The sequence below is a fragment of the Bufo gargarizans genome, chromosome 1 (assembly GCF_014858855.1).
Source record: "Bufo gargarizans isolate SCDJY-AF-19 chromosome 1, ASM1485885v1, whole genome shotgun sequence".
Taxonomy (NCBI): Eukaryota; Metazoa; Chordata; class Amphibia; order Anura; family Bufonidae; genus Bufo; species Bufo gargarizans.
Window position 1 is genome coordinate 697,414,849 of NC_058080.1, and position 19,424 is coordinate 697,434,272.

The 19,424-nt window shown below is 44.9% G+C and overlaps 1 protein-coding gene across 1 annotated transcript in view; it reads right to left on the bottom strand.

Annotated features, from left to right (window-relative positions):
• NDUFS4 (NADH:ubiquinone oxidoreductase subunit S4) overlaps positions 1-19,424 on the bottom strand; it is a 163,304-nt gene that overhangs the window by 114,049 nt on the left and 29,831 nt on the right. The window contains exon 2 of the mRNA XM_044276235.1: positions 14,823-14,901. Coding sequence (XP_044132170.1) covers positions 14,823-14,901 — 79 coding nt within the window. The remainder of the gene's footprint in view (positions 1-14,822; positions 14,902-19,424) is intronic.

A 19,424-nucleotide genomic window follows, 5' to 3' on the forward strand; every position in this document is an offset into this window, starting at 1 on the left:
CTGCTGGGCGATCTCAATCAGCGCAGAGTGGGCGTGTAGGCGATTATGCAAATTTAATTTTTGTCAGCCTGATGAAGGGCTTGTGTTAGCCCGAAATGTTGCAATTTGTGTACCACTGTGCCCGGCTGAAATGAAATAAATTATCACGTATTTTCATCACCATCACAGAGTGCTGTCTACAAATTTGTGAGATTTCTACAGATCTTGAGGTGGAGCTAAAGAACATAATCTAGACGTGCACCCAACCTTGCCAGTTTCTGAAATAGTGCTGTGGTCTATTAGTTTTGAAATTACTGACAATAACCTGCTCATTGTGGACTTCAGGAAGGAGAAGAGAGACACCCATGACCACATCCACAAACATGGCACGGCTGTTGAACGGGTTTCCAGCTTTAAGTTCCTCGGGACCTACATCTCTGAGAATCTGTCCTGGTCAACCAACATCTCTAGCCTGGTCAAGAAGGCACATAAGCGCCTCTTTTTTTTTGAGGACACTGAAGAAAAACCACCTGTCTGCTGACATACTGGGTAACTTCTATCGCTATGCGATAGAGAGCATCCTGACAACTGTGTCACAGTCTGGTATGGGAATTGCTCTGTTGCTGACCGCAAGGCACTGCAGCGGGTGGTGAAAACCGCCCAACGCATCACAGGGACTCCACTTCCTACTACTGAAGATGTTCACAAGAAATGTCTACACCGGGCACGCATCATTCTTAGGGACTCCTCATCCTGCCAATACACTCTTCCAGCTCCTTCCTTCCATAAGACTGCTACAGGAACCTTTAGACTAAAACCAGCAGGTTTCGGAACAGTTTCTTCCCCACAGCTGTCATCCTACTGAACTCAGTCCCCCGCTGAACCCTTTCATCCATACTCACTTAACCCTCTACACTCCTCCCTCCAGCCATCCCTTCCTATGACCATGACTGTCATTCATTCTCAACATTCACAGTATGTTCACATTGGATACTGCTATAGTGGGACACTGTCATAGCACAAGTCTCTGCTATAGTACGTACTCATTACAGTCTGTCCATAGCGCTACTCTTCCACTTCTGGAGCTGTATTCAAAGCATTCTGCAGATCTGTTTACTATACATCTGTAAATGTGTATATACATAGCACATCTGTATAACTGTTCATAGTACATCTGTGTATTTGCCGCCTGTATAGCAATAGAACAGTTTATCTGTATATAATGTGTACATCAGCACATCTGTATATTTGTCCATAGTACATCTGTATACCGTATTTGCTCTCTATATAGCAATATAAACACCTGTATACTTATTTGTACATAATCTGTACATAACTATTCCTACTTTCTACACTATCCTTATCTGTATATAACCTGTTTTTTATTGCACTTGCTGCCCTTTGCACTTCTGATTAGATGCAAACTGTATTTCGTTACCTTGTAGTTATATGCGTAATGACAATAACGTTGAATCAAATCAAAGAAATGAATGAAAAATGGAAATGAATGGAAGGCGGCCGCGTATTTGCAGGCTGTGTTTTAGAGATCGCTGCGGGTCCCAGGAGGTGGGACCTGCACCTATCAGACATTGGAGACATATCCTAGTGATGTGCCACCAATGTTTGAGATGACAACCTCTTCAAGAGCAACTAAGTTGGCAATTTTTTCATGCATTTTCAGGAAGAATAACAAAAGAAGGTGGCAACATAGAAGAAAAGATGATCTTGAATTGATATTTTATGGAGAACACACATTTGATAAAACAGACATCAGGAAAGCTAGAGATCCACACATAAAATGTGCCTAGTGGGGGAGGCGCATGAAGATCCAAAGGAGTCATACATGTAGCTCCAGAAGAAGTTTTGCCAATGGTATTCTGTGCATTACTATATGTGGAAACTCTGCAAGATGGTGATGGTAACCCACAGTTTAAGGCCTTATGCACACGACCGTTGTTTTATTCCGGGTCCGTTGTTCGTGATTTTCTGCGGACCCATTGACTTTCAATGGGTCCGTTGAAAACTCGGCAATGCACCGTTTGTCATCCGCGCCTGTGATCCATGGTTCCAGTCCGTCCAAAAAATATAATCTGTCCTATTATTTTCGCGGAAAACGGTTTGCAGACCCATTCAAGTCAATGGGACCACTAAAAAACACGCACACAAGATTGTCATCTGTGTCCGCGCGTCCGTTTTTTTCCTATCATTTGCATGGCAAACCTGTCTTCGATTTTTTTTTTTTTTACTTTCCTTTATGTCTGGTGATCCTCCAAAAATAAAGGAAGGCACACAGAAACAAAAACGGAAACGGATCACGGAACCCCATTTTGCGGAACGGAACACAACAACGGTCGTGTGCATGAGGCCTAAGTAAAAGTCACGGGGCCAGATTTATCATGACTGACAGCTCACTCCACTTTCACATATGGCTAAAGTCAGTTTTAGCCAAGTCAGATTTATGATCGGCCCTTTCAGACTGTAATAAATGTGGTTTGACGGTAGCAGTTTATCCGTCAGTAAGCAGCTTTACAAAAGTCGCACGTCTTTACGAAAAAGTCGCATGTTCTATTAAAAAGTCTCATAAGATAAGCATGGTCCTCACTGGAGTGAAATTGCACATTTTCTTGCGACTTTTTTGCAACTTTTTAAATAGTCGCAATAGTAAATCTGTCTAGAGATTCATTTACATAAGAAAACACGCCCACTTTCAGAAAACTGGCGAGCATAGTGCAGAGCAGAAAAAAGTTGCAAATTTTTGCGCAGTTTTAGCAATTGCGCAAACATTTTCGACTTTTTTTACTCCGTTATTCTGACTTGAGCTAATGATAAATCTGGCTCACAGAGTCCAGCCTGAAAGTCTCCTTTTTGGCTTCATTTCTTTCTGCCTATTACAGACATAAAAACGATTTCATTAAAAAATGTGGGACCTAACCAGTGACATCTGCTTTCTGTTTCCTTCTACACTGGTAACCTTACAGCTAGTAGGCACCGGCAGAGAACAGCCAGCCTGATGGTCACCACACTTCATCAAGTGAGGTTACTGTCACTTAACCAAGGTGACAGATTTGGGGATGGTTTAAACCACCAGAAATATCCTGCATACAAGGCTGCTGTGTTCCAGCTACATGAAGTAACTAGATACATTATAAGAGAAAAGTACTGGGGCACACCTCAGGTATTTCATTCAGTGCTATTGCCACAGGTGTATAAAATCCAGCCCCCGGCCATGCAGTCAGTCTGTACAAACATTTGTGAAAGAATGTCTCCTTGTAAAGAGGTCACTGGACTCCAGCGTGGTCCTGTAATAGGAAGTCAGCTTATCAGCTTTCCCAATATCCGATTCCTGTACACTTTCCAGAATACAAATCAGGATGGGAATTTCCTATCTCTGAAGTCAACAGAAATGTTAAAATGGTGATCCGATATCTAAAATATCCCCCCCAATGCTCGGGCCTATTGCATGGATTATACTTACCTGCTCCCCGGTACCCGTGTCGCTCCGGATCCCTGCACGCCCGCAGCAGACTGCGACAGGGACGAGTCCCCTTGAGGCTGACAGTTTTGGATCGGCGGGGGACCGAGTTGATAAAGGGGGAGAAGAGCCCATTTGAGAACTGTGCCCCTTTGTTTTTGTTCAGCCGTCCTCGCAGAGCACGGCTAGCGTTTTACAGTTTCAAGAAAGTCTATGGACTTTCTAAGAATCCGTACAACTGTCGCTCCGATATCCAAACAAAAACTAAAGGGGTGCGGGGGGGGTCTCAGCTGCCCCCTTGTTTAGGCAATTAGAAAACAGACTCCTACCATATCAAAAGTTCTGCCGTGTTAAAAAAAAAAATCTGTGAAAATGATAATGAATACAATCCTTCCTACTCTGGTTAGTCCCTGTCCCATCTCCCTTAACCCCTTAAGGACCAGGCCATTTTTTGCAAATCTGACCAGTGTCACTTTAAGTGCTCATAACTTTAAAACGCTTCGACTTACCCAGGCCGTTCTGAGATTGTTTTTTCGTCACATATTGTACTTCATGACACTGCTAAAACTGGGTCAAAAAAGTTAATTTTTTTACATAAAAAAATAAAAATTTTACCAAAAATTTTGAAAAATTAGCAAATTTCAAAGTTTCAGTTTCTCTACTTCTGTAATACATAGTAATACCCCCAAAAATTGTGATGACTTTACATTCCCCATATGTCTACTTCATGTTTGTAGCATTTTGGGAATGATATTTTATTTTTTGGGGATGTTACAAGGCTTAGAAGTTTCGAAGCAAATTTTGAAATTTTTGAGAAATCTTCAAAATCCCACTTTTTATGGACCAGTTCAGGTTTGAAGTCATATTGTGAGGCTTAGATAATAGAAACCTCCCAAAAATGACCCCATTCTAGAAACTACACCCCTCAAGGTATTCAAAACTGTTTTTTCAAACTTTATTAACCCTTTAGGTCTTCCACAAGAGTTAATGGCAGATGGAGAAACAATTTTGAAATTTCTATTTTTTGGAACATTTTCCAATATAATCAATTTTTTCCAGGAGTAAAACAAGGGTTAACTGCCAAACAACACTCAAAATGGGTTGCCCTGATTCTGTAGTTTGCAGAAACACCCCATATGTGGTCGTAAACTACTGTTTGGCCGAACGGTAGCACATAGAAGGAGGGGAACACCATATGGGTTTTGGAAGGCAGATTTTGCAGGACTGGTTTTGTTTATACCATGTCCCATTTGAAGCCCCCTGTTGCACCCCTAGAATAGAAATTTCAAAAAAGTTACTCCATCTAAGAAAGTACACCCCTCAAGGTATTCAAAACTGGGTTTACAAACTTTGTTAACCCTTTAGGTGTTCCACAAGAGTTAATGGCAGATGGAGAAACAATTTAGAAATTTCTATTTTTTGGAAAATTTTCCAATATAATCAATTTTTTCCAGGAGTAAAACAAGGGTTAACTGCCAAACAACACTCAAAATGGGTTGCCCTGATTCTGTAGTTTGCAGAAACACCCCATATGTGGTGGTAAACTACTATTTGGCTAAATGGCAGGACATAGAAGAAGGGGAACGCCATACGGTTTTTGGAAGGCAGATTTTGCTGGACTGGTTTATTTACACCATGTACCCTTTCAAGCCCCCTGATGCCCCCCTAGAGTAGAAACTCCATAAAAGTGACCCCATCTAGGAAACTATGGGATAAGGTGGTTGTTGTTTTGGGACTATTTTTGGGGTAAATTAGATTTTTGGTTGCTCTATATTACTCTTTTTTGAGGCAATGTAACAAAAAAATTTAATTCTAAAATTGTTTCTACATTCGCTATTTAGTTTTGTGGAACACCTAAAGGGTTAACATAGTTTGTAAAGTAACTTTTGAATACCTTGAGGGGTGTAGTTTCTTAGATGGGGTCACTTTTTTGGAGTTTCTAGTCTAGGCTACATCAGGGGGGGGGGCTTCTAATGGGACATGGTGTCAAAAAAAAAAAAAAAAAAAACTGTCCATCAAAATCTGCCTTCCAGAAACCGTATGGAGTTCGCTTCGTTCTATGCCCTGCCGTGCGGCTATATAGCCATTTACGACCACATATGGGGTGTTTCTGCAAACTACAGAATTGGGGCAATAAATGTTTAGTTTTGTTTGGCTGTTAACCCTTGCTTTATTACCGGCAAAATGGATTTAAATTTTGCCCAAAAATAGGTGTTTTGGCACCGTTTTTATTTTATATTTTTAACACCGTTCATCCGAGGCGTTTGGTAAAAAGTTATTTTTATAGCGACGACTTTTACGCACGCGACGATGCCCAATATGTATGGCTCTCAGACTTTGGAGACACTAAGCAGGCATCCTAAAACTGCGGCCCTCCAGATGTTGTAAAACTACAATTCCCACCATGCCCTGATGATGGCTGTAGGTTGTCTGGGCATGCTGGGAGTTATGGTTTTACAACATCTGGAGGGCCGCAGTTTGAGGATGCCTGCACTAAAACTAATATTTTTTGGGGAAAGAAAAATTGTTTTCGTGTCTCCAAAGTCTGAGAGCCATAGTGTTTTATGTTCTCTAGTGAACTGTTGGGGATTATAAAAATTTAGTACTCCATGGAAGTGTGATACTCCCTGAAGCAATCGATAACGCAGAGGCCCGGATGATCGGGGCACGTGTCACATTGAGTAGTGGTGTCCTTCCGTATCCCCCTCTTGTGACACACTCTGCACTTTTTTTGGGTTCGTCCCTTCTTTCCAGTATGGGGGACCACACCTGGAAAGTGTTGGCAGGGACGATCCGGGCGCCTCCAGTTCCCGAGGTACTCCGGCCTGCTCTTTCCCGGTCCGAAAAGATCAGGGCCTTGAGGACTGCCTCATAGAATTGGAGGAATGTCCCTGTGCTGCCAGCGCTTCGGGATAGTACAAAAGAGTTGTACATGGCAACCTGCACTAAGTAGACCGCAACTTTTTTGTACCATGCCCGGGTTTTGCGCATGGCGTTATATGGCGTGAGGACTTGATCAGAGAGATCAACTCCTCCCATATACCGATTGTAGTCGACGATACAATCGGGCTTGAGGACCGTTGCCGTGGTACCTCGCACAGGGACTGGGGTGGTGCTGTTACCGTGGATTGTGGACAGCATAAGGACATCCCTCTTGTCCTTATACCTGACCAGCAACAGGTTTCCACTGGTAAGTGCACGGGTCTCACCCCTGGGGATAGGTACCTGGAGGGGGTAGGCAGGGAGGCCGCGTTGATTTTTCCGCACGGTCCCACAAGCGAACGTGGATCTGGCGGCAAGGGACCTGAACAAGGGAATGCTGGTATAAAAGTTATCCACGTACAAGTGGTAACCACTATCCAGCAGTGGGTACATAAGGTCCCACACGAGTTTCCCGCTAACACCCAGAGTGGGGGGACATTCTGGGGGTTGAATACGGGAATCTCGCCCCTCGTACACACGAAATTTGTAAGTGTACCCTGAGGTACTCTAACAAATTTTATATAGCTTCACGCCATACCTCGCCCACTTTGTGGGAATGTATTGGCGGAAACTGAGTCTCCCCTTGAACGCAACGAGAGACTCATCAACCGCGACCTCCCTTCCAGGTACGTAGGCCTGCTGAAATGTGGCCCCAAAGTGATCGATGACCGGCCGTATCTTATACAGCCGGTCATGGGCAGGATCACCTCGGGGTGGACATGCTGCATTATCGGAATAATGCAGACATTTCCGGATGGCCTCAAACCGGTGACGTGTCATGACCATACTGTACAGTGGGGTCTGGTACAGGACGTCCCCACTACAGTATTGCCTGACACTGGGTTTTTGGACTAGACCCATATGCAGCACGAGGCAGTGGTGGGGCTGGAGCTGGTGGGGGGGGGGGGGCAAGTGGCAGGGGGGGGGGGGGGGGGGTCGGGGTTAGGGTTAGATGGATAGATGGAAGTTTGGATGTTTGGAATAAAAGTACTTTTTTTTTTTTTTTCCTAACTTACTTTTCCCTTCTTTCCCTGCCTAACGGTGCCTCTCCCTCACTGACCCTAACCTACCTGGGTGGCGATGGGTGCAGGAGGGTGATGGATGGCGATTAGGGGGACACAGGAGCTGGTGCTGGACGATGCTGCCGGGTGCTCGTGCAGAACAGGAAGAGGAGGGGAGAGAGGAGCGCAGGAAGTTTGAATCTCGCGCCTCTCTCCCCTGCACCAATCAGCACCCTGGACAGCAGTGTTCAGCACCAGGGCCAGCACCGCCTCCTCAAATCCTCGGACTGCGATTGGTGGTGTAAAATTGCGCCACCGATCGTAGTCTTTTTCCGGTTCATCGGGTCACAGGACACCCGAATGGACCGGAAACGCAGAAAACCGCAGGTCTGAATTGACCTGCGGTTTTCTGCGATCGCCGATACGGGGGGGGTCCAATGACCCCCCCCCCCCCCCCCCCCCCCTGCGTTGTTACGGGATGCCGGCTGAATGATTTCAGCCGAAATCCCGTTCCGATTAACCCCCGCGGCGCCGGAATTACATTTTTAAGTCAGGACGTACCGGTACGTCCTCGGTCCTTAACCACCTCCGGACCGCCTAACGCGCCGATGCGTCCGGAAGGTGGTTGCTTTTCTCCTCCTGGACGCATCGGCGCGTCATCTCGCGAGACGCGAGATTTCCTGTGAACGCGCGCACACAGGCGCGCGCGCTCACAGGAACGGAAGGTAAGCGAGTGGATCTCCAGCCTGCCAGCGGCGATCGCTCGCTGGCAGGCTGGAGATCCGAATTTTTTAACCCCTAACAGGTATATTAGACGCTGTTTTCATAACAGCGTCTAATATACCTCCTACCTGGTCCTCTGGTGGTCCCTTTTGTTAGGATCGACCACCAGAGGACTCAGGTAGGTCAGTACAGTCCCACCAAACACCACACCACACTACACTACACCCCCCCCCCCCCCCCCCGGTCACTTATTAACCCCTTATAAACCCCTGATCACCCCATATAAACTCCCTGATCACCCCCCTGTCATTGATCACCGCCCTGTCATTGATCACCCCCCTGTCAGGCTCCGTTCAGACGTCCGCATGATTTTTACGGATCCGATCCATGTATCCATGGATCCGTAAAAATCATGCGGACGTCTGAATGGAGCCTTACAGGGGGGGTGATCAGTGACAGGGGGGTGATCACCCTGATTACCCTGATCACCCCCTGTCATTGATAACCCCCCTGTAAGGCTCCATTCAGACGTCCGCATGCGTTCTGTGGATCCGATCCATGTATCCATGGATCCGTAAAAAAATCATGCGGACGTCTGAATGGAGCCTTACAGGGGGGGTGATTACCCTGATCACCCCCTGTCATTGATAACCCCCCTGTAAGGCTCCATTCAGACGTCCGCATGCGTTCTGTGGATCCGATCCATGGATCCGTAAAAAATCATGCGGATGTCTGAATGGAGCCTTACAGGGGGGTGATCAGTGACAGGGGGGTGATCACCCTGATTACCCTGATCACCCCCTGTCATTGATAACCCCCCTGTAAGGCTCCATTCAGACGTCCGCATGCGTTGTGTGGATCCGATCCATGTATCCATGGATCCGTAAAAAATCATGCGGATGTCTGAATGGAGCCTTACAGGGGGGGTGATCAGTGACAGGGAGGTGATCACCCTGATTACCCCCTGTCATTGATAACCCCCCTGTAAGGCTCCATTCAGACGTCTGCATGCGTTCTGTGGATCCGATCCATGTATCCATGGATCCGTAAAAATCATGCGGACGTCTGAATGGAGCCTTACAGGGGGGGTGATCAGTGACAGGGGGGTGATTACCCTGATCACCCCCTGTCATTGATAACCCCCCTGTAAGGCTCCATTCAGACGTCCGCATGCGTTTTGTGGATCCGATCCATGTATCCATGGATCCGTAAAAAATCATGCGGATGTCTGAATGGAGCCTTACAGGGGGGGTGATCAGTGACAGGGGGGTGATCACCCTGATTACCCTGATCACCCCCTGTCATTGATAACCCCCCTGTAAGGCTCCATTCAGACGTCCGCATGCGTTCTGTGGATCCGATCCATGTATCCATGGATCCGTAAAAATCATGCGGACGTCTGAATGGAGCCTTACAGGGGGGGTGATCAGTGACAGGGGGGTGATCACCCTGATCACCCCCTGTCATTGATAACCCCCCTGTAAGGCTCCATTCAGACGTCCGCATGCGTTTTGTGGATCCGATCCATGTATCCATGGATCCGTAAAAAATCATGCGGATGTCTGAATGGAGCCTTACAGGGGGGGTGATCAGTGACAGGGGGGTGATCACCCTGATTACCCTGATCACCCCCTGTCATTGATAACCCCCCAGTAAGGCTCCATTCAGACGTCCGCATGCGTTCTGTGGATCCGATCCATGTATCCATGGATCCGTAAAAATCATGCGGACGTCTGAATGGAGCCTTACAGGGGGGGTGATCAGTGACAGGGGGGTGATTACCCTGATCACCCCCTGTCATTGATAACCCCCCTGTAAGGCTCCATTCAGACGTCCGCATGCGTTTTGTGGATCCGATCCATGTATCCATGGATCCGTAAAAAATCATGCGGATGTCTGAATGGAGCCCTACAGGGGGGGTGATCAGTGACAGGGGGGTGATCACCCTGATTACCCTGATCACCCCCTGTCATTGATAACCCCCCTGTAAGGCTCCATTCAGACGTCCGCATGCGTTTTGTGGATCCGATCCATGTATCCATGGATCCGTAAAAAATCATGCGGATGTCTGAATGGAGCCTTACAGGGGGGGTGATCAATGACAGGGGGGTGATCAGGGAGTCTATATGGGTGATCACCCCCCTGTCATTGATCACCCCCTGTCATTGATCCCCCCCCCCCCCTGGTAAGGCTCCATTCAGCCAATTTTTTTGGCACAAGTTAGCGGACATTTTTTGTTTGTTTTTGTTTTTTCTTACAAAGTCTCATATTCCACTAACTTGTGTCAAAAAATAAAATCTCACATGGACGCACCATACCCCTCACGGAATCCAAATGCGTAAACATTTTTAGACATTTATATTCCAGACTTCTTCTCACGCTTTAGGGCCCCTAAAAAGCCAGGGCAGTATAAATACCCCACATGTGACCCCATTTCGGAAAGAAGACACCCCAAGGTATTCCGTGAGGGGCATATTGAGTCCATGAAAGATTGAAATTTTTGTCCTAAGTTAGCGGAAAGTGAGACTTTGTGAGAAAAAAAACAAAAAAAATCAATATCCGCTAACTTATGCAAAAAAAAAAAAATTCTAGGAACTCGCCATGCCCCTCATTGAATACCTTGGGGTGTCTTTCCAAAGTGGGGTCACATGTGGGGTATTTATACTGCCCTGGCTTTTTAGGGGCCCGAAAGTGTGAGAAGAAGTCTGGGATCCAAATGTCTAAAAATGCCCTCCTAAAAGGAATTTGGGCCCCTTTGCGCATCTAGGCTGCAAAAAAGTGTCACACATCTGGTATCGCCGTACTCAGGAGAAGTTGGGCAATGTGTTTTGGGGTGTCATTTTACATATACCCATGCTGGGTGAGAGAAATATCTTGGTCAAATGCCAACTTTGTATAAAAAAAATGGGAAAAGTTGTCTTTTGCCAAGATATTTCTCTCACCCAGCATGGGTATATGTAAAATGACACCCCAAAACACATTCCCCAACTTCTCCTGAGTACGGCGATACCAGATGTGTGACACTTTTTTGCAGCCAAGGTGGGCAAAGGGGCACCTTTCAGATTTCGCAGGCCATTTTTTACACATTTTGATTTCAAGGTACTTCTTACACATTTGGGCCCCTAAATTGCCAGGGCAGTATAACTACGCCACAAGTGACCCCATTTTGGAAAGAAGACACCCCAAGGTATTCCGTGAGGGGCATGGCGAGTTCCTAGAATTTTTTATTTTTTGTCGCAAGTTAGTGGAATATGAGACTTTGTAAGGAAAAAAGAGAAAAAAAAAAAAATCATCATTTTCCGCTAACTTGTGACAAAAAATAAAAAATTCTAGGAACTCGCAGTGCCCCTCACGGAATACCTTAGGGTGTCTTCTTTCCAAAATGGGGTCACTTGTGGCGTAGTTATACTGCCCTGGCAATTTAGGGGCCCAAATGTGTGAGAAGTACCTTGCAATCAAAATGTGTAAAAAATGGCCTGCAAAATCCGAAAGGTGCACTTTGGAATATGTGCCCCTTTGCCCACCTTGGCAGCAAAAAAGTGTGACACATCTGGTATCGCCGTACTCAGGAGAAGTTGGGCAATGTGTTTTGGGGTGTCATTTTACATATACCCATGCTGGGTGAGAAAAATATCTTGGTCAAATGCCAACTTTGTATAAAAAAATGGGAAAAGTTGTCTTTTGCCAAGATATTTCTCTCACCCAGCATGGGTATATGTAAAATGACACCCCAAAACACATTCCCCAACTTCTCCTGAGTACGGCGATACCACATGTGTGACACTTTTTTGCTGCCAAGGTGGGCAAAGGGGCGCATATTCCAAAGTGCACCTTTCGGATTTCACCGGTCATTTCTTACACATTTTGATTGCAAAGTTCTTCTCACACATATGGGCCCCTAAATTGCCAGGGCAGTATAACTACCCCACAAGTGACCCCATTTTGGAAAGAAGACACCCCAAGGTATTCTGTGAGGGGCATGGTGAGTTCCTAGAATTTTTTTTTTTTTGTCGCAAGTTAGTGGAATATGAGACTTTGTAAGAAAAAAAAAAAAAAAAATCATCATCATTTTCCGCTAACTTGTGACAAAAAATAAAAAGTTCTATGAACTCACTATGCCCATCAGCGAATACCTTAGGGTGTCTACTTTCCGAAATGGGGTCATTTGTGGGGTTTTTCTACTGTTTGGGCATTGTAGAACCTCAGGAAACATGACAGGTGCTCAGAAAATCAGAGCCGTTTCAAAAAGCGGAAATTCACATTTTTGTACCATAGTTTGTAAATGCTATAACTTTTACCCAAACCATTTTTTTTTTGCCCAAACATTTTTTTTTTATCAAAGACATGTAGAACTATAAATTTAGCGAAAAATTTATATATGGATGTCGTTTTTTTTGCAAAATTTCACAGCTGAAAGTGAAAAATGTCATTTTTTTGCAAAAAAATCGTTACATTTTGATTAATAACAAAAAAAGTAAAAATGTCAGCAGCAATAAAATACCACCAAATGAAAGCTCCATTAGTGAGAAGAAAAGGAGGTAAAATTCATTTGGGTGGTAAGTTGCATGACCGAGCGATAAACGGTGAAAGTAGTGTAGTGCCGAAGTGTAAAAAGTGGCCTGGTCATGAAGGGGGTTTCACCTAGCGGGGCTGAAGTGGTTAAGGACTCGGGAAATAGGGCGTACCGGTACGTCCTATGTCCTTAAGGGGTTAAAAATGGTTGTAAAGACTGGAGAGTGGTAATGCAAATGACCGGTCAGTCCAGACAACACATTATGGGACAGAATTATTACTTATTATTCGTTTTCCTATGCCTTTGGACAGCGCTGAAGCTACTCCACCTAAGTAGGCACTGGAACAAAAATGTGTGATCCAGAGTCGTTCCGGAGCGATGCGCTCAGGTCAGGGGAAGAATAAAAATAATGAGAGGAATTTTTGACAACATGAAAAACTTGACTGGAATGTAATCCACTGAGATATGGAAATGCTAATATGCAAGTTGTCCCAAGCTTATGGAAATCTGGCTGAAAACCTGGGTATTCTAGGATTATTCTGCCGAACAATCACATAAGTATGAGAACACAGCGGTACATTAATCGTGGAAGTCTGAGCACTGGGGCCCGCAGTGACCTCTCTGCTCCTTCTGCCTCCATTGGACTGGGGTGCTGTCGGGTCATAGAATAAAACGGTAATACATCATTTTCAATGATTTGATTCAGTATTTTCAGGTAAGGTCACGTTCACCGAATGTGGCATTGCCGGATTCTACAGATGATCGCCAGACAACCCCTTTAAAGGTTCATCGGTCAGATCCTTCTAATATAGGCAACTGTAAGTCATTCATTTGTATTCCAGCGTTCTATCATTTTTCTAGTAAAACCTTGGCATGAACAGTTCTGCATGTGTTTGATCACGTCATAGGCGCCCAAAATTTTTTCACAAACCTTGCTGCCATCTAATGCTTTATCTGCAGAATAATGATGGCCATAAATCCACTCACCCTGTCCTCCCATTAAAGGCCACAATGGTTTTTGGCAGAAGACACTAATACGGGATGTGCTCCCAGGTGTAGCACAGTGTACCAGACTAAGAAAAAGCGATCCAGATTAAATCTGATTTATAAGGTTTTTTAACAAACTATCGCTGAAAGGGTATCATTTTTTCTAATCTAAAAATACTCATCATTCCTCTATTGTGCCGTAACGCTCATAAAAGAAACAATACCATAGATGGCAACGGTGTAACGGTAAGCAAGGCGTGCCAGAGCATCACCCAGAACCTAGGGCGTAAAGGATGCAAGAAACTCTACAACTGTGACCTGTATTGCAGGGTCTTGTAATAAAAAGAGCAATTAGGAGTGAAGTGAAAGTCATCACACCTGGCCCTGTCAAAGTGCAGAGGGCACGGCAGTTGCAGAGAGAGCAGAGCCTCTAGGAGTAACAGTAACGCCCCCGTTGCTCCTAGAGACTCATTTGCATATATTAAAACATCATTTTTCTCAGCAATGTGGGCACATATGAACATGGGACCAACACAGAGGTCTTCAGCTGCCAAGTGCAATAACAGGTCAGCCAGTGTCATAGGTACAAACCTGCTGACAGATGCTCTTTAAATGGATATTTCAGCTTTTTAACACTGAAAGCCTATCCTAAGAATAGTCCATGTGATCGGGGAAGAGAACTGACCACTGCTACCCTCACCTATCCACAGAAAGAGGTTGCGGCATTTAACGGCAAGTTCTGACTCTTTCACAAAAGAACTAGCAAGCGTTGTTCTTGCCAACCTGGTTGTATGTTGTCATTCACCTGGGGTCAAACATCAATACCAAAGATAGCTGCAAGAACATGAATTGCATTGCGGTGAAGAAGCAGTAACCATCCAATGCCTCTCTGCTAACAGGGGGTGTCAGACATTTTGGTCACCCCAAATAATCACAAATCCTAAGGTTCTGAAAAAAAAAAAACATTTATAGTGGTTCCAAAATAAAGCTGTGCTATTAGATCAAGCTAACAGCAACAAAATGGTTACCCCCATGGACAAGAATGTTAAAAGTAAAAAAGCTTAAAAAATATCAAATTGAATACAACACCTGCTCCAGTTGGGAGGCTATTGTATATATAAATTACACCATTTTCGATGCATGCCCATATTTCATCTATCCTTACCACTTTTTCATCTACGGTGATGAGTTCTGCATCTTGTGTTTGGTTCTGTGCCTGCCGCAGTGTGGAAGTGCTCAATGACCTGCAAAGTAAAAGTCAAAGTTAACAATCACTCCGAAAATGAGAATAGAGACAGACAAACCTTACAAAAACATCTAGTGCAAATATGAAGACTGAGACGATGAGCTACAGAGAAAGAGCAGGAGTAAGAGCAAAAAAAATAGCTAGAGTGCACAAAAAAAAAGGAGCGAAAAAGGGAACGAGTGTAAAAACTATTGAGAGAACGAGAGAAAAAGTTAGAAAGATCGTGAAAGCCTGAGAGAGTTAGAAATAAAGAGTGCTGAGAGGAAGAGCTAGCGAGAAGGGAAAGAAGGAGAGCCAAGCGGAAGAGTTATTTCTAGGAAGAGCAAGAGAGAGAGCCTGAGAGGACAAGCTAGAAAGAGAGAAATTCAAAGAGGAAGAACTAGATAGAAAGACAAAAAGGAGCCAAGAAGAACTATATGTAGGAAGAGCTAGCAAGAAAGACAGCCTGACAGAGACTGAGGGGAAGAGAGTGTATGAGAGAAAAAGCGAGAGATAGAGAGTCGAGAGGAAGAGCTATATAAAAGGAAGAGCTAGAGAGAGTGCAGGAGAGAAGAGCTTGAGGGGAAGAGCTAGATACAGAGCCCAAGAGGAAGATCTAGAGGGAGAGAGAAGAGAGAGACTGAGGGGTAGATCTAGATACAGAGCCCGAGAGGAAGATCTAGAAAGATAGCGAGAGCTCAAAAGGAAGAGTCAAAGAGAGCCCAGAGGAAGAGTTAGAGAGAAAGATAGAGCTAAAAAGATAAAGAGCCATAGAGGAAAAGCTGGCTAGATCGGAGTCCAAGTGATGGCGCGAGACACAGGAAGGAAGCACTAGAGACAGAGAGAGTAAGCCTGAAAGGAAGAGACAGAAAGCGCAAGAGAGACCAAAAGGAAGAGTGAAAGAGAAAGGCAAAGAGCAACAGAAGAGAGAAATCCAGAGAGGATGACAGAAGACTCCCTTTTCTCCTCGGTTACAGTAGTTCAGGCTGCTGAGTTTTTGGCAGTCTCCCACTCAGCAGTTCACAACAGGCTGCACTTTATGTCTGCTACAGGCCCCCCGTCACAGAGGCAGCCAGTGGCAAAAATTGCTCTGTGTAAATGTACAGTAGCACGTTTGTCATGAACAGACATAGAAACACAAAGCTGTAATAAAGCAGCTTGAGACTGAACCCAAGACGATGGCATCAGAGGTGAAGAGGAAACAGAAAGTACTTGTTAAACTGTATTAGCTGCATGGCTTGAGACAAAGTGTAAAGCAGAATGAATGGAGGGGGGGAAAAAAGGTCTGGAACAGAATTTAAGAAGGTGTTGTTCTTAATTTTAAGGGAAAAAATTGTAATTCTCTTGGAGAAAATTCTGTCGGTGGATGAATCACTGGACATCCACACACTTTTCCGAGGCGTAGAATGAACTCAGTCTCCGGGAAAAGAAGCAAACCCAGTGATGGGAGTCCACAGACGTCATCTAAGGTCTGGTACAATGCCTGGTGTTCAACAAATTATGATTACTGTAAATTATTTTAACCCCTTTAGGACCAAGTGGGAACCACACCTGTCTATCATCGAATTGTGCTTGTTCAGGGCTGTAATTGCTCTTGTGTAAAAAGGACTCTTAAAGGGCTTCTGTCACCCCACTAAAGTGATTTTTTTTTTTGGGCTAGTGAAATTAGTTATATTGCGATATATGACAATATAATTGTGTTACTTACTTTGATCCAGCAGTTTCTGCAAAAAACGAAGTTTTAATATATGTAAATTCGGTCTCTACCAGCAAGTAGGGCGGCTACTTGCTGATAGCTGCTGCAGAAATCCGCCCCCTCGTCGTGTTGATTGACAGGGCCAGCCGGGATCTCCTCCTCCGGCCAGCCCTGTCGGCATTTCAAAAATCGCGCGCCTCTGTTGATTCGGCGCAGGCGCTCTGAGATGAGGAGGCTCGTCTCCTCAGCACTCCCTCAGTGCGCCTGCGCCGATGACGTCTTCTATTTCGGTGATGTCATCGGCGCAGGCGCACTGAGGGAGTTCTGAGGAGACGAGCCTCCTCATCTCAGAGCGCCTGCGCCGAATCAACACAGGCGCGCGATTTTTGAAATGCCGACAGGGCTGGCCGGAGGAGGAGATCCCGGCTGGCCCTGTCAATCAACACGACGAGGGGGCGGATTTCTGCAGCAGCTAGCAGCAAGTAGCCGCCCTACTTGCTGGTAAGACCGAATTTACATATATTAAAACTTCGTTTTTTGCAGAAACTGCTGGATCAAAGTAAGTAACACAATTATATTGTCATATATCGCAATATAACTAATTTCACTAGCCCAAAAAAAAAAAAAATCACTTTAGTGGGGTGACAGAAGCCCTTTAAGGGTATATTAGACGGACAGATTTGCTGCCCAATAATCGCTAGCGATCTCTGGCAGTCTAATACTGCCTCTAACTGCCCGATGAACGAACATTGCTGAAAGATCTGGATTTGGCAGCAGCAGATCGCGCTGTGTAATCATGATCGGCACACTGCTCCTTATGGGGATGAGCGATGACAGTGATGGCTACTTCCCATGCTGCGGAGGACATCGCTGCAGTCGCCAGATAGCTAGCAGAGGACACCACTTCTATTATATGCAGTGATGTCCTCCACAGCATGGGGAGAAGCGATCACTATGCCATCACTTGTCCCCATGCAGGACAGCTGTGTGCCGGCAGCAGATCGTGGTTACACAGCATGATCTGCTGGTGGCAAATCCAGATCTTTCAGCATGCTCATTCATTAGGCAATAAGAGGCAGTATTAGACTGCCAGATGATCACTAATGAGCGTTCATAGGAACACTTGTTACTGATTATCTGGAAGAAAATCTGCCCGTCTAATATGCCCTTAATGGCTCATGCACACGAGCGTATCTCGTTTCCGTTCCGTTATTTATGCGGATGGGATGTGGACCCATTCATTTCAATGGGTCAGAAAAAAATAATAAGTGGACAGCACACAGTGTGCTATCCGCATCCCTTTGTCCGTTCCATAGCTCCGCAAAAAATATAAAACATTAAAACATGTCCTATTCTTGTCTGTTTTGTGGACAAGCAAAGGCACTGTTACAACGGATCCCCGATGCGGATGCGATACGGATGTCATATGGATGCCATCCGTATTTTTTATGGATCAGTGTTTTGTGGACCTCAAAGTACGTATGGTCGTTTACGTGAGCCCTAAGGCTTATTCTGCTCATTATGTTGGTGGCAATTATCTAATAACCATCTTTTTCAATTCTGGTGTAGGGGGAGTCTATACATTTATAATAGTTCTGCCCCTTCTATAATAGACATCAGTTCTCTGTACACTGCTGCAGAAGAACCACTGTTCTATAGTTCTGCTTACATACAACTGAGTTATTAGAGGGGGGCCTCTTTAAAGACCCCCCAACTAGTAAACAGAGCGGCTACAAAGAGCACCCCGCATGTCACAGAATTATTATACGGATGGCACATTATAGATTTCTCCACTGACGGCTTAGTGAATCCCCCTATTGTGTCATAGTGCTACATTTATATCTACATTACATATAATTGTGCACCTAATAGACAAGGAAATTTAAGCGTGTCTGCTACAGGAGACTGATGGGTCCCACCAAGCTTTTATCCTTGTCGGTAAATTTTACAGCCGTCTACCAAGTGGGTATGCAAAAAAAATTCTGCACCATGCAAGTCTGATTTTCAGAGGTAAGGACCAATGACTGTGTGGGAGTAACTTCAATGGAAGCAGCGTCTCTGAAGCCTCAGATGTGTGAATAGCGTAGCTTGTCTAGATCAGGAGGCAATCATATGTGCTATCACGCCAGCTTTACAGCCTTCAATCCTTTAAGTCTGGGTTGATCTCATATTCTTTACATTTGCAAACAGACATTCGAACACATTACCCTCAGATTAGTTTTTAGCACCCACTGACATGGAAATGCGCGAAAACAAATGTTCTGTCTGTATTATTTTTATTTTTTTACAACTTGGACTTGAATGGAGCTTCTCAGTTGAAGAAACATGTCTTTCGTCCCTAAAAAAAATGGACTACAATTATAGAAACAGATAAATAAATGGGTCTATAATAATCAGTCTCTACAGGCGGCATTGTCAGGATGGGCACAGTGCTGCATGGCATCTCTCACATGCTCCAAGATAACCCAATGGCTGATTTGTCGCGTCTATACTAATCTGATACCAGGCACATGGGAGGTTGTTAAACATGGGACGAGGAGGTCACTGGTCTGGTGTTGATAGAGGTTGGAAAACATGTTGGGGAACTGCTAAGCTTCTAAAGCTGGAGACAGTGAGCAGAGCATGGGGTTTGATGGGCAACCTGAGGTTATCCCGATGTGCTCTCTTCCATAGGACTGTGCACTATAACGTATACCATAACAGAGTTCAGCGGGGGTGATCTGTACACTGACACCATCACTACACTGTTTAGCGACTCAATGTCCAATTTTTTTTTTTTATAGCAGGCCAATATATTTTGCAGCATTGTACACAGACATCCCTCACATCCCTAACCCCCACTGGAG